Source organism: Tyto alba, unplaced genomic scaffold (genome assembly GCF_018691265.1).
Source record: "Tyto alba isolate M040663 unplaced genomic scaffold, T.alba_DEE_v4.0 Super-Scaffold_14, whole genome shotgun sequence".
NCBI lineage: Eukaryota > Metazoa > Chordata > Aves > Strigiformes > Tytonidae > Tyto > Tyto alba.
The window spans coordinates 8,397,620-8,412,809 of record NW_024881276.1 but is presented as its reverse complement, the minus strand read 5'-3'; the positions used below and the strand labels follow the sequence as shown (position 1 = coordinate 8,412,809).

General features: G+C 45.7%; 1 protein-coding gene across 5 annotated transcripts in view; it reads right to left on the bottom strand.

The window, feature by feature from the left end:
- SHROOM2 (shroom family member 2) overlaps positions 1-6,585 on the bottom strand; it is a 130,244-nt gene extending 123,659 nt beyond the window's left edge. For 2 of the 5 annotated variants that reach the window (XM_042788624.1, XM_042788626.1), the window contains exon 1: positions 6,275-6,585. In XM_042788624.1, the coding sequence (XP_042644558.1) occupies positions 6,275-6,481 (207 nt within the window). In that variant the 5' untranslated portion in view covers positions 6,482-6,585. The remainder of the gene's footprint in view (positions 1-6,274) is intronic. The other 3 variants (XM_042788625.1, XM_042788627.1, XM_042788630.1) reach the window with 2 other exon arrangements.
- Between the last annotated feature and the right edge of the window lie 8,605 nt (positions 6,586-15,190).

Here is a 15,190-nt window from a genome sequence, read left to right as displayed (position 1 = left end):
ACAATAATATTCTTGGGCAGGGAGGATGAATAGCACAGCATACCTACTGCATAATGTTTCAGAAAGTAAAAGTATTGTGCTAAGTGGAATTAGAAAGCTTCCAAATGTATTTATTATCTTGAAGATAAGCCAAAAAAACCCCCACAGAACCAAAAACCCAGAAAGACTTTCATGAGTTTTACAGAGAGGCATCAATATTTTTCTTTATGTATATATTTAAAAAGCCTTCAATTGACCTTATATCAAATAGTCTCAAAACACAGACAACAAAAAGCAAGGCTGAGTAGATTAAACATACGAGGTTTTAACATAACTGCCTGAATTTTTACTTTACCTGTCTGGGAACCTCCTCATCCACTGTATCTCTTAAACGTACAGCAAGTAAAAAATCTCCTTAATGGCTGGGACCTGTCTGAGACTTCTGTAATAAAGCAACCCACAGAATTAGATACATATATACATGTTAGGTATTCTCTGTATAGATTACAAATGCATAGGAAGACTAAACACCAATGGCTTTCCTCAGGAAGAAAAAAGCTCACGTATCTAATGTAGTATTGGCTTGGTTACTACTAAACAGTTGTTTTCTCTAATCTATTCATGACCAGGTTTGATTTCCCATTTACCTTGTTCTTTCTACACTCCCACACTTTAAATATTCATTAATCAAGAGAACACACAATGAATCAAGTTCTGCAGGAAAAAAATATATACAGCCTATTGAGTAAAGCATATGTAGCATATGCATAAACACCATACAAGCACACACTGCTTTCTCCTCTTTAAAAAAAAAACACAAACAAAAAAACAAAAAAAAACAAACAAAAGCACAAGCATGATGGATAACTAAGTAATAAATAGCATTACTGGCAATCCTCTGACAATAGCAAGCAATAACTAAATAACTAAACGTTTCTTGCTGGTCTTTTATTTTTATGCTAATACCTATGGTAGCATCCAAAATTCATACTGAGAAGTAGCAGCATACACTAACAACAAGAGAAGTTTGAATTGTCCTTTAAATAGACTAAATTAATAAGCATTCAAATAGGCAATCCCACTGTCTAACTCCTACTGCAGTAACTATTCCCACAAAACACACCAATTCCTCTGCCAGATTCCACAGACACAAATGTTTTTGTTTGTATTTTGGTTTAAACTAAAAAATCATGATAGATTTGACAGTTTTTGTGTAAGTAGCTGGAAGGGGAGTAATGCAGAGGAGAGAAAAACACACACTGTGGAAGCAACGAGTATTTCCAAAAGTTTAAAGTTTGCTTTTTGTGAGGAAGTTTCTTAGTTCTGGTTTTAAACATGGAATTAGTCCAACTCCCTCTCAGGAGGATTTTTGTCCTGAAATGTAGTGCAAAATGCACAAGGGAAAACTGGAGTTTCAACACTGCAAGCGCATACACACAGTTTCTTAAATCATGCTCTCACACTACTGACTTCTAAGCATATAACTCAAGTCACTTGAAACTTCCTGAGTCACACAAAAGCCTTTTAACCCACCGTTTCATTGCAACTCCCTACACAGTTTGTAGATCACATGTAGCAATAACCAAGATACCTTTGAAATGCAATTTCCAATACTGGTGACATTACAATTGTTAATGCTCTTGCAAAAAAAAAAAAAAAAAAAAACCAAACAAACCAACCAACCCAAAACACCTGACTCTTAAGCCTCAGACTTCCACAGCCAGACCACTCACACCACATATGATTGTGGTGGGCTCCATTCTGCCAGTAAATTAACAGTCATAATAAAGAGCTCATTCAACAGCTATTAAAGTGCTAAAATTGAGAGCATTCTCCCCGTTAATCAGCTTACCAAAGTAAAAACCAATAATATCTTCTTGCAACAAAGCAAACCAACTCCTCTCTTCCAGTAAGAGACATGGGATCCAGCAACCAGACGCAAAGGAAAACACCACTCAAAATAGTTTCTATAGCACTGAAAACCCCCAATTTTTTACATATTTGACAACAAAAAGATAAATAGCTACAATACTATTTCATTTCTAAAACATTCATTCTAATACATAAACATTTCCTAAAATTTCTCAACTATCAAATTTAACAGCACAAAAGAAAGGTTTATTTAATGAAAACAGTAATCACTTTACTTACTACTGAAATAATAAATTGATACAAGTCACATGGAGAAGTCCTGCAGCCAATTAACAGAGAAGCATTCCTTTACACAATTTAAATAATTATTAGGTTAATCAAATTAGAATTCACACCCAACCACAGACAGGACCACATCAGGAAAGCACAATGGAATAAAGAAAAATAAGCAAAGGTTTGGAATCTGTCAGATACTGCTTCTTCTTGAAAGACAGCACCTCCAGCTGGGGCATGAATTCGGCACTGATTCAGGAGACAAGAACTCCTATCTACTAAATCAACAACAAAACTTCTTGCAACAGTCCAGGTTTCACTTGGAAATCTTGCTGAAATACCAGCCAAGCCCAGCCTTGATTAGCCTGCAATGAGATCATAGCTTGAGGAGGTATGGCTGTAGGCCCTTGTAAAGCTGATACTAAGGAGGAATTTATTTAAACGATACACCAATCTTTCTTGAAATGCATAAACTATAATGTTTTTATATCTCTTAATGTTGTAAGGATAACATTGACTGCTGAACAACTTCAGAGTTCCTAAGGATATTGTTAGTACAGGAAGTGAAATGACTTTCTATCCATCACCCACAATCAATGCTGTGACTGATGCTACAAGTTGGGCATCTCAGATAAGAGTCATTTTAAAGTAAAAGTAATCAAGATAATGCAGCTATGGGAGATTTTCACAGGATTCACACTTGAGCACCTTGACTTTTCATTTTCATTATTTCCAGTAAGATCTCCCTTTTCAGAGTTTGTTTCTTTAAAAACAGGACAAAAACTGAGGCTTGTGAGACTTCTAATTAAAGTCCTCAAAGTTGTCATTTCATCTTCTGTTGAAATACACATGTTGCTATAAAAAACGAGGCCTTTCTTCAAGATGTCAAATTAGGCAAGAACAAGCTGCCTTTAGGCAATTTTTTTTTTGGAATGTTATCATGCACACATGCAGAGATCAGAAAAAATGTAAAGCTTTTTTTTTTAAAAAAAAAAAAAGGGACATTAGAAAAATAATAGTAAGCAACACAACGACAACACTAAGGGGCTTTTTTCTTAAATATCAGCAACACCGCTTGCATGTGGGTGGGACAAGTTTTAGAAGACCTGCTATGTTTAAAGATGGAGCAAGCTGTATCATGTGCCATTTTTCTCTGTGCCTATTGCAGCAACAACAGAAAGGGCAAGGGGGGAAAAAAAAAAAAATCAAAACACAAAAACAAATAAAAAGGCTTGAGCCTGGCAGGTGAACTTGATATTCTACCTAGCTGGTTCAGGACTATTTCTCTAAGTCTTGTTTCAGTTACAGAAGGAAACACTATCATGAAACTGGGAAGCCTGCCCATCCCTCGATGCCAGGGCCCAGTACCGGGCACCAGCAGCGTGACTGCGGGCTGACCTCTCCGCGGGCAAAGCGCTTTCCCTCCCGACATTCCAGGGGCTGAGCACACGCTTATCCCCCTGCTGAGGCTGGGCACATTTTCTCCCCTTTAGCATGCCTTCCCTTCCTGGATTATAAGCAGTTTGGTGGATCAAAGGCCACGCTTGCTTTAAGTGACTAGATTTCCAACTAATAAATTCCCAAATAGCGTTTGCAGTTCTTCTTGCCCTAGACTCGCCCTATGATATCTGTAATAAAAAATTTCCTTTCCTGTCAGCAAGTGAAATAGGCACACAACCAGAGAAACTACACAGAAAGTGCTGAAAAATGAACAATATACACTTGCTCACTAGTTTTTCAATTATAGTATTTTCTAGTGCTACTTTTCTGGCAGATATGATAGTTGTCTCATATATGCTAAGGAAAGCAGGAAATATTTACACCACAGACTTCCCAGCATTTACATAAAGGTGCAACTTCCTTCAAAGGCTGATCCTGATTTTGAGACAATGGTAAGAAAAGAGATGGGCAGAATTTTAGAAATTCCCCTTAAGTAGCTGCTATCAGAGACCCCATTCACACCTTGTCACATTCCTCTCCTTAAAAAGTGGTAGTTGGCTCATCCATCCTCACCTCCCCAACAGCTGCCCTGGACTAGAGTGAGACAGAGCTCCATAAGCAGCTCAAGCTTAAGCACAGTTTGAATCCACAAAGGCAGGACTTTTTTCCACAGGTATCCTGAAGGATTCGGTGCAAGGGGTCTTCTTGGATCCCCCACTGACCAGCCATCAGCCCACCTGAGAAGGGACGGCACATACCACAGGGAGAGGAGAGGCGCAGGTGAAACAGCACCCCCTCTTCCGTGGCAGCCCGGTGATCCCCACGTGCACTCTGGAGGGGGGTATCTCGAGTTCAGGGCTCTCTTCAGCCCAGAAGAGACAAACTTTACATCTCCTGCTGCAGGGAAGGACTGTTTTAACCACCTGGCATGGAATTATTCTTCCCAGTAGCTTTCCACCACTAGAAGCAGCACAGAAAAAAAAAAAACCAAAACCCAGCACCAAGATGGGTGGGCCAAATCAGGAGGAAAGTTTTGCAGCTAAAAATTTGTAGTCCTGGGGACACAGGGGACACAAGCTCCAATCCCTGGTTTCAAAACTTGTTCTATACATTTGGATCCAACAACGCCAACACTCCAAAATTTAGACACAAGGATCCAGGTTGCCTCTTCCTCATAGGTCAGCACCAATGGACCTAGATTTCTCTTCCACAGAGCAGCAACAGTTTCAAGGCGTTATCAGCGCTGTGGTTCCACTTCATTATTCCTTCACAACAGACCCAGTTTACAAGGTTCCCATCCCCAGACTCTTCTCTCCACATACCACAGCCACATCCTCATGCCACAAATACTTAAGCCTGTTACTTAATACCTAGGTAACATTATGAGTATCACTGATCAGTCTTTAGATGTAGCACTTATTAGCCATTACCAGAAAAGTGGAATTATTTGATTTGGCACTTGACAGCTAGTACATATGCAGTAAGTAGCTCTTTTTTCCTTTCCTCAAATGATCCCAGGTTTGACATTCTGTAATTCAGGGTACTGGTAAGAGGCCAACAGACACACAGTCATTTTTCAGCATATACATCTACTGAGACTGACCGTTGTTTCTTGAAAAACTGCAGCACGGAAGAGATCTAGAACAAGATGGTTTCAAAAGTCCTAACTTGGAAAGTCCATAATGCACTTGTTTCAAGGGTGAAAGAAGGGACCAACTACACAACTCACAATGAAACCCACTGAAAAATATGACTAGGAGAATTTCTGCTGTGGGTAAAACGGGACTTGTTGACCTCTGACATCTCTGTGCAATTCTAAAACGGGAACTGGCAGAACCCACAGGACTTTTAGACAAAGCGTATATATCTTTCCTACAGATCTTGAGCAAAATGTGCTAACATGGATTATTTTCCCAACTACATATGGATCTATTTTAATGTGTTTTCACTGTGCAACAAGAAAGCTGTCCTAACAACAAAACCCAACAATTACTGGGGATGGGGATTCTTAAGTCAAAACACACCCAGATGAAAAACATTTTCTAGGAAACGTGATGTGTTTCTTTAACTCATACCCAATACACTGAGATTAAAGCTGGGAATATACAAACAGCAATGAGGGGGAAAAGAAAGGAAAAAATATAAAAAAAGGCAACCAGAAAGTGCATATATACCCAGGAGCCTCCCCCTCCGTCTTCGGAGCATGGATTCGGTCACTACCCACAAGACCTTTTGTTTAAAGAAGGTGGAAGATACAAAAGGTGACCCTAATTATTTTGAACCTGCGAGCGCAACAGCAACGGAGAAAACTCAGCCTCAGAGCCGGCAGTCTCAGCCTCCGTGCCCTTCTGCGCCAGGAGCCCGGCGGGAGAGAAGGGCCCAGCACCGGGTCTGGGTCCCCCAGCCACTTCCCCGGGTGCCTAACGGGGAGCGAGAGCCCCCCGGAACGGCGGGCCGGAGCCGACCGCTCCCCAACAACCTGTTGCCCCCCCGCCCCGGGCGGCCGCAGGTACCCGCTCCCCGGGCGCGACCGGCCGCCCCGGGGCCTCCGCGGCTCCGCGGCCGGGGAGCCGGCCCGGCCCGGCGGCACCTGCGCTGGGGCCGCGCCGGGCCCGCTGCCACCGCCGGGCTGTCACCAGCGCCGGCACGCCAAAATGGAGCCGCCCGGACCTCCCCCCCCCCCACACACACACACCCCCTCGCCTCTCACCTTGGTGATGATGAGAGGCTCGCCGTGCTCTCGTCCGCCCTTCAGGGTGAAGCCCCAGGGAGCGCCGCCGGTCAGCAGCACTTCCACCAGCTTGTAGCCCTCGGCCGCCCGCTGCTCCACCGGCGCCGGTTCCGCCAGCACGGCGCCCAGCCGCGGCTCGCCGCCGGCCAGCCGCTCCCGCCCGCTCCGCAGCCCCACGTCCTCCATGGAGCCCCCGCCGTGGCCGGGGCTCGCCTGCCTCTGCCGGCCGCTCCCCGGTGCGCGCCCGCCGGCGGCAGCCCGCGGAGCCGCCTACCCGCCCCGCAGCGCCGTCCAGCCCGGCCCCATCGGCGGCGAGAGGGCTGCTCCCTCCCTCCCTCCCTTCCTCCCTCCCTCCCTCTCGCCGCCGCCTCCTCCTCCTCCTCCTCCTCCTCCTCCTCCGCCGCCCGGGGTATTGTCTCACGCGGAGGCCAGAACCCGGCGGCGGGGGGGCGGCTCCAACTTGTGGCAACTTGGCGGCGGGGCAAACGCCGCCGAGCAACGCGGGACGCCGGGAGGAGTGCGGTGGGGCGAGGCGGGGCGCCCCCGCCTCCCTCCCCCCCGAAAAAAAGAGGGCGAAACGCCGCTTTCCGCCGCGGGCTTCCCCAGCGGGGGAGCCGCTCGCCCCTCCCCAAAAGCGGGCAGCCCCGCGGCGCGACCCCCCGCGGGCGAGAAGGAAGGGGAGTGGGGAGTGGGGAGCAGCCGCCAAACAAAGGCGGAGGCGGCGGCGGCGAGGTGGGAGTCCGTGAGCCCCGAGTCACCCCGGGGCCGTGCCCGCGCCGCCCCGTCCCCTCCCGTCCCCAAACAAAAGCTGTGAGCAGGTGGAGGGGCACCGGGAGGGGGGTGGGGGGGGACGGGGCGGCCGCGGCCTGCCCCCGGCCAGGGACGCCCCGCCCTCGCGGTGCCCGGCGGCGGGGGGCCGCGCCGCTTCGGCCGGGGAGCGGAGGAGAGAGGCGGGGCGGCTCTTCCCGCCCGGCCGCGGTGTTCGGGGGAAGGCGGCCGGCAGGAAGAGGGTTAAGCTGGGGGGGGGGGGGGGGGGGGGGGGGCAACATGGAGGGCAGGTCAGGGGGCAGCCGCGGCGGGAGGCGGGCGGGGAGGTGGCTTCGGGCGGCCGTTCCCGCCCCGTGCTGTCCCCACTACCTGTGGGGCGGGGCGGGCCCCAGCGTGTGCCCGGCCGGGCCCGCCCGCCCCGCGCTCCCTCGGGGACCCTCCGGAGGAGGGGCCGGGCGGGGGTGAGGCCCCGGCCCCGGCTGCTCCCGCCCGCCCCGGCGCCGGCGGATCGCCTGGCCGGAGGCCTCGGGGGTCAGCAACGCGGCCGGGCCAGAGCGGTGGTGAAGGCAGGTGAAGCAAAGAAACCCAAACGGAAAGCGAGCGGGTGGGTGGCGCAGGCAGTCCCAGACGTTGGTTCGGTTGCAAAAAGGCCGTCAGAAGACTTGGATGGGGGGAGCGCGAGGGAGGGCTAGAAGTGCTGATCTTCAGGCAAATCTTAGGGATGGGAGATAAATGCAGAGTTTGGGGTTGCCCGATACCTACCACTGAGTTAATCGTGGGGCTGGGAGTGACGTGCTTATCTCTTGCTGGACTTCATTCTCTCAGTTTAGTTTGCATCGCTCAACAGGAGGTTTCAGTAGTTTAAATCAGGACCAGACTTGGCCTGCAGTACCTGAGTGCCAGCGCACAGTCCTCCTTTGCTTTGCACTACCAAGCAGGTGAAGTACTGCTCGCTCTGAGACACGGGGAAATCTGTACTTTAGTTTCTGGAATACTAGTAAACCTCAAAGAAAACTTTGGTTTCAGGACTGAGAGCATCTGAAATCATCAATCCCAGCAGCAGATTGGAGAGCATGTAGAAAAGAGAAAAATATTTTATTAGGATGATTGTTGTTCACTCGTGATTAAGGGACAGAAGAAACCATAAAGGGGGCACCCAAACTTAAAAATACTTCTATGAGAATCCTGCCAAGTCCAAACCTTTTACCAAACCTATGTATTGCATCAAGTTATTTAAGGCCTTTAATGATTTCCAGATCCTCAGTCATATTTCTGCTTTAATTCTTTCTATCATATAGGCAAGTGCTAATTGTAAGACAAAAATAAAAAATAATAACAAGAAAAAAACACAGGTAAATAGAAATACAAATAGTTTTCTCTATGTCCTGTCTCCAGTTGTTCTTGGAATCTGAGACAAAGTCTTCACCTGTGTTTGTGTAACACATAGCATTGTCTACACAGCAATGTGTACTCTGTAACCTATAGCTGGAAGTTCTAAAGAGCTGCAGCACACAATTTGGTTTGTATGCATGATAATAAAAGAAAGATCCAAAATAACAATTTGACCTTTAGTGTATCCCCAAGTACACACATTGAAATGAAACTGAGATAAAATAGCTTAAATCATTAATAAGGACAGCAAATTATGCTTCCAAAATGTCTTTTCTGTTTGCAGTCCCCCTTTTCAGCTGCTAAACATTCATTCTCCTTCATCTTGAACTTTCTGTTGTCCGTAAGAAACTGAAGGTTTGCATTACTGTTCTGGCTCTTTGATTTGGTCTTATAAATCCAGTACTGAAGAACGATGAAGAAATCTGAGCACAGATTTTAATACCGGAATATCTAGAGCCAGGAGCCAGCATCTATGTTAAATGAAACCATCAAACTCTGCTGCTGTACTTACATCAGTGGAAGATGTGGACATGTACCTCTCAGGAAAGCAGGTGCCTAAAGAAGGAGTATCTGAAAGCTTTCACACTCTCGATTAAGACACCTCAGTAAAGAAATTTTCTCACTAATTCTTGCTTAGAGCTGGATGGTCTGACACAGTCATCAAGCAGTCCTCACCCTGCAGCTAGCAGTTCAGAAATCAGACTTCTTTATTTTGGAGGCACCTTTTTTTGCCTTTAATGTTACCAATGAAAAACTAAGAGACCACTATGTACAGTTCCTCATATGTGCAAGTTTGACAAGACAAAAGAAAACAGGAATTCTCTATTGTCATCAGTCACATTTCTCTTCCCATCTTTTATATCCTGCCTCTCTGTGGGATTTTAAGCTTGTTCAGAACCCAGCTGGAGACTTGTACTCGTGCTGTTCTTAAAATATTGTGATAATTTTATTACTTGAATTTCTGCAACTTCTGCCAGCCTTCGTAAGATTTCAGATAGCCATAAAGAACAAAGGATTTAGTAAATGTATTCTGAAATACTACTTTTCATTTGTATCCTAAGGAAACCAGTGATAACTGTGTTTGTCTAACAAAAGGCTCACTAACAAAATCCTTAGTTTTCTCCCTTAAATCTTGTTTCATTTGCCAGATGTTGTCTGAGTATACAGAATTTAGCAACAGAAAGTAGAAATGCAGGATACATCAGGAGGCCATAAATGTATCGAAGGAATTAACGTAAGAACAGAGAATGATGGAGCTATGACCATTGTGTTACAAGAGGGATCCGCTTCTGTAATAACATGTCCCATTAGTATTATGAAAGATATTTTGCAGTGATACAGAGAAATTACTCAAGTGCCTCCTTGTGCCATGCAAAAGGAGCCATCGTACTTTATTAGGGGATGGTTCCCACAAACCCAGCTTGTGAATCCCTGCCCCATAACAACAAAAGCTTTCTGCAGCAAAGCCGGCTCCTTTCACAGCACTTCATCTGTCTTCCTACCTTGGTACTTGAAGCTTAATTAACAATTCCAAATGAAATTTTTTTCTCCAGAATTTACTCGGTCTTCATTCTTTCTGAGGTTATCAAAACTGAATAAATTCCTGTATGGCAGGAAATAAACAATATCAGGTACAGTATGCTGTTAAGGCACGACCTGCTTCACCTTTGTGGCTCTGCACCACATATCTTTTCCTTAAGGCACCCTGCACTGAATTGTGCAGGATACCTGCAGGATGACTCTAGAATAGGGTGTTTTACTCTCAGTCTTGAGGGCATTCATTGTGCTGGACCTTGCCACACCAGCAGGGCTTTTTTTTCCCCCAGCAGCTGAGAAATTTGAAAGTAGAGGCTTCTGACTCACAGTCACAGAGTAAAGAACTGAGGTGAGTTAAGCCTTTACAACCTCCCACTGTTTGTTACCACTCCTTCCCTGGAGCTAACCACCAAACATCACAGTTCGGTGAGGGGACAAAGTGCCTCTGCCTCAGCCATTTGAAATAAAAAATTGATGCCCTGGGGCATGCATAGTTCATCAACAATTTAAGTTAAGATGCTGGGCTATGAAATGGAGTAGCTCATCCATGACACATGTTCTGCTCTGTCAGCTCAGTTACAGGGGTTGTAATCTCTGGCAAAGAGGCAGAGCAGACTCGTACATGTTCTCAGTGGCATTTGCCAAAATAACCTCACTATTTGATAATTGTTCCAATGCAGCGTCTTCTATGTAATCAGCTGCCATAGTTGCTGAAGAAATACCATTTTAGTCACCAGTGGTGGAAGAAATGTTGATAGATACAAATGTGCGTATAGTGTGATCTCTATAGTGAAGATGAAAACCTTCAAAAAACCCTTTTCTGAAGGTTAGAGTTTTGTAAGAGTCCTGTGAATGCAGTGAGAATACTGCCAAAACTCAGGGGAAAAGTGGATTACGAGGTAGGAGTTATGGACTTGCATGTCTTATTCCCAGAGAGCTCTATAGGCCTCAATTCTACTGGCACAGCAACCTGTAATATTACTGTTGAAATTTATAGGGCATGCACACATATGTTGTATGTGGAGCAAAAGTTGATCCTGTGTAGTGTTACTGGTACATTTAGCAAAACATGCAGTGAAGCATAGAATCATAGAATGGTTTGGGTTGGAAGGGACCTTTATAAATCATCTAGTCCAGTGTCGCATGAGCAGGGACATATTTCACTAGATCAGGTTGCTCAGCCTGACCTTGACTTCCAGGGATGGGGCTTCCACAGTTTCTCTGGGCAACCTGTTCAGTGTCTCACCACCCTCACTGAAAGAATTTCTTCCTTAGGTCCGATTTAATCTACCCCCTTTTCAGTTTAAAACTGTTACCCCTCATCCTGTCACTACAGGCCTTAATAAAAAGTCTCTCTCTCTCTTTATTATCAGCCAACCTTTATACATTGAAAGGCTGCAACAAGGTGTCCCTGGAGCTTCCTCCAGGATGAACAGCCCCAACTCTTTCAACCTTTCTTCACGGGAGAGTTGTTCCAGTCCTCTGTTCATTTTCATGGCCCTCCTCTGGACCCGCTTTAACAGGTCCGTATCTTTTTTGTGCTGAGGACCCCAGAGCTGGATGCAGTACTCCAGGTGGGGTCTCACAAGAGCAGAGTAGAGGGGGAGAATCTCCTCCCCTGACCTGCTGGCCGTGCTTCTGTTTATGCAGCCCAGGATATGGTTGGCTTTCTGGGCTGCAAGCCCGCACTTTGCTGGCTCAGGTCCCGTTTTTCATCCACTGGTATCCCCAAGTCCCTCTCCATGGGGCTGCTCTCAACCAGTTCGTCACCCAGTCTGTATTGATACTGGAGATTGCCCCAACCCAACTGTAAGATCTTACCCTTGGCCTTGTTGAACTTCATGAGATTCACACAGTCCCACTCCTCAAGCCTGTCAAGGTAGCTCTGAATGGCATCCCTTCCCTCAATTGAACTAGCTGTACCATTCAGCTTGGTGTCATCTGCAAACTTACTTAGGGTGCGCTCAGTCCCACTATGTCATTGAAGCTATTATATAATATTGGTCGCAGTACAGAGCCTTGAGGGGCACCACTCGCTACTGGGTTCCACTTGGGCATTGAGCTGTTGACTGTAACTGTTTGGATGTGGCCATACAGCCAATTCCTTATCAATCTAACAATCCATCCATCTAACCCATATCTCTCCGTTTTAGAGGTAAGAATGTTGTGGGCTGGAGCACCTCCCTTATGAGGGCAGGCTGAGAGAGTTGGGGTTGTTCAGCCTGGAGAAGAGAAGTCTCCAGGGAGACCTTATAGCGGCCTTGCAGTACTTAAAGGGGGCCTGCAGGAAAGGTGGTGAGGGACTCTTTATCGGGGGGTGTAGTGATAGGGTGAGGGGTAACAGTTTTGAACTGAAAGAGGATAGATTTAGATTAGATCTAAAGAAGAAATTCTTTTCTGTGAGGGTGGTGAGGCACTGGCACAGGTTGCCCAGAGAAGCTGTGGCTGCCCCCTCCCTGGGAGTGTTCAAGGCTGGGTTGGTCAGGGCTTTGAGCAACCTGGTCTAGTGGTCTAGTGGAAAGTGTCCCAGCCCATGGCAGGGCGCTTGGGACTATATGATCTTTAAGGTTCCTTCCAACCCACACCATTTTGTGATCTATGACCTATGACTTAGGTATGTTCAGGTTCCTCAGGTGTTCTCGAACTTGACCTTCTCCTACAGTGGGAGAGACTTCATTTCCCCTGTGCCTGCTTTGAGGTTCAGGGGCTTGAGAGATGTGGGAAGAGAGATTACCATTGAAAACTGAGGCAAAAAAAAAGCTAAGTACCTCAGCCTTCTCTATGTCAGTTGTCACCAGCTCTCCTGTCTTATTTATCAGGGCAGGGGTTGTGTACATTTTCTTTAATCTTCCTTTTCTGTCCAACATACCTGTAGAAGGCCTTATTATTCTTCACATCCCTCACCAGATTCATCTGCTACTATGCCTTAGGTTTCCTAATTGCATCCCTACACATCCAGTCAACATCTTTATATTCTTCCCAGGATACATGTCCCTGGTTCCACTGCCTGTGCATTTCCTGCTTACACTTTAGTTTGACCAGAAGGTCCTTACTGATCCATGCCAGTCTCCTGCCTTCTTTGCCTGATTTCTTACACATGGGAGTCAAGAGCTGTTGTGCTCTAAGAAAAATGTCCTTAAAGAGCTGCCAGATCTGTTTAGATTCTTCATCCCTGAAGTTTCCCAGGGGGTCTCATCCACTAATTTCTTAAACAGCTGAAAGTTACTCTCCTAAAATTCAGCATCCTGACTCTAATCTTCACCTGGCCCATATCCCTCAGGATTGTGAATCCCACCAGGACATGATCATTGCAGCCTAGGCTACCACCAATCTTGACATCTCTAATTAGTTCATCTATGTTGGTAAGCAACAGGTCTAGCAACACTTCTCTTCTGGTTGGGCTGTCTATCACCTAAATTAAGGAATTATCCTTGACACATTCTGTCATTCTCCTGGACTTCTTACAGTTTGCTGTGGTGCTTTTCCAGCAGATGTCAGGGTGATTGAAGTCCCCTGGCAGGATCAGAGCCTGGGACCATGGTGCTTCTTGTAGTTGAAGTAACAGGTCTTTGTCAACAGGCTCCCCTTAATCAGGCAGCCTGTAGTAAACACCAACCATGAGGTTTCCATTGTTGGCTTGGCCCCTAATTTTTAATCATAAGCTCTCAACTGGTTCATTGCTATTTTCTAAGAAAGACAGCTCTGTGACTTCAGTATGTTGTTGTTTTGGTTTTTTTTTTTTTTTTTGACATAGAAGGCAACTTCCCAATCCCTTCCTTGCCTGTCCTTTCTGAACAGTTCATAGCCATCGATTGCAGCCCTCCAGTCATGCAATTCATCCCACCATGTTTCAGTGATAGCAATTAGATCGTAGCTCAGTGTCTTCCAGCTCCTTCCTGTTTGAAACTAGCGTCTTTGAAAATAACCATCAAAAAGACCAAGACAGCTGAAATAGTGATAAGAAGTTCCTGTAGCAGGAGTGGATGGATTTTTTTGATCAAGTAATTCAAGGTCTGGCAAGCTGCTGACATTTTATTGTGGAGTCTGAAAGTCCTGAGAACCTGGAGAAACAGGTTCAGTAGCAGCCCAAGAGACAGACATCCTGGCATAGCTGAGAACCAGGAGGGTTTCCTTTGGAAATCTGCCATGTTTCTTCTGATGGATTCAGCATAATCATGCTGTTCTGCAAAACACTTTGATTTCAACAAATTATCCATTTTCCTGGAATGAAAAATACTGTGTTGAAAAACTCCATCAGGATGTCTCCTATGTGACTTAAGCACTTTAAAAACCTTTCCCAAGTGTGTCTTGTTTCTCCTGTATTGCAAATAAGGCTTCATCAGCACATAATTAGTGCTGGAGAAAACCTTAGAAGTTCTCAACCTTTCAAATACTCAAATATATGTGACTTCTTCAGTTTTGTAGGATCAAAAAACAAAAGAAAAAGCTTCTGTGGTCTCTAGGGCTCTTTATAAAGCTGAAATTTGTGAAAGAGTAACATTTCATATGATACTCTTGTATTTCTATCCACATTAAGTTTTTGTTTCAAACTTCATAGTTTTCTGTAGACCTGTAGACAGAGGAAAAGGAGAAGAGTCCAACACAGGCTCCTGTAATCCCTAGCCCACTTCAGGTTTTATAATTTTCATGATTTTGCATGATAACAAGACTGAAAGTCAAAGAAAAGGGCAATAGAAACTCCTCATGTGGTTGCAGAGTCAGAAGACAATATACAGCCTAGCAAGAGGAAGTGAATAGGTAACCAGGCTTCCCTGGAGATGGGGTTTTCAGCTGGTAGTCAAATTCAGGCACCAGTTGAGTCATGCCTTGGGCCATAGTCCCTCTGGTATCTGTATACCTGTACATCTGTTCCTTCTCCAGTTCCTTCATTAGGGCCCTTTGTCAAATCACATTACAACATCTCAGACTACCACTTTGCAAAGAAACCAAAAAGCAGAGTGAGAGCACACAGGTTGAAGCAGTGGTACGTGACAGTCCGTACCGTGTCATTGCCAGCAGGCTAACTAGGCAGTGCTTGGCCACAGTCTGGGGGACAGTGTAGGCCTGTGGCTGTTACTACGAGGCAGTATGGATGAAGCCACCCTTCTTCAGTTGTGGAAGAGAGTTTCACAGTCAATGCATATATATACACTATATAGCTATATTTGGTCATATGTGTGTGGAAACTTCATTAACCTA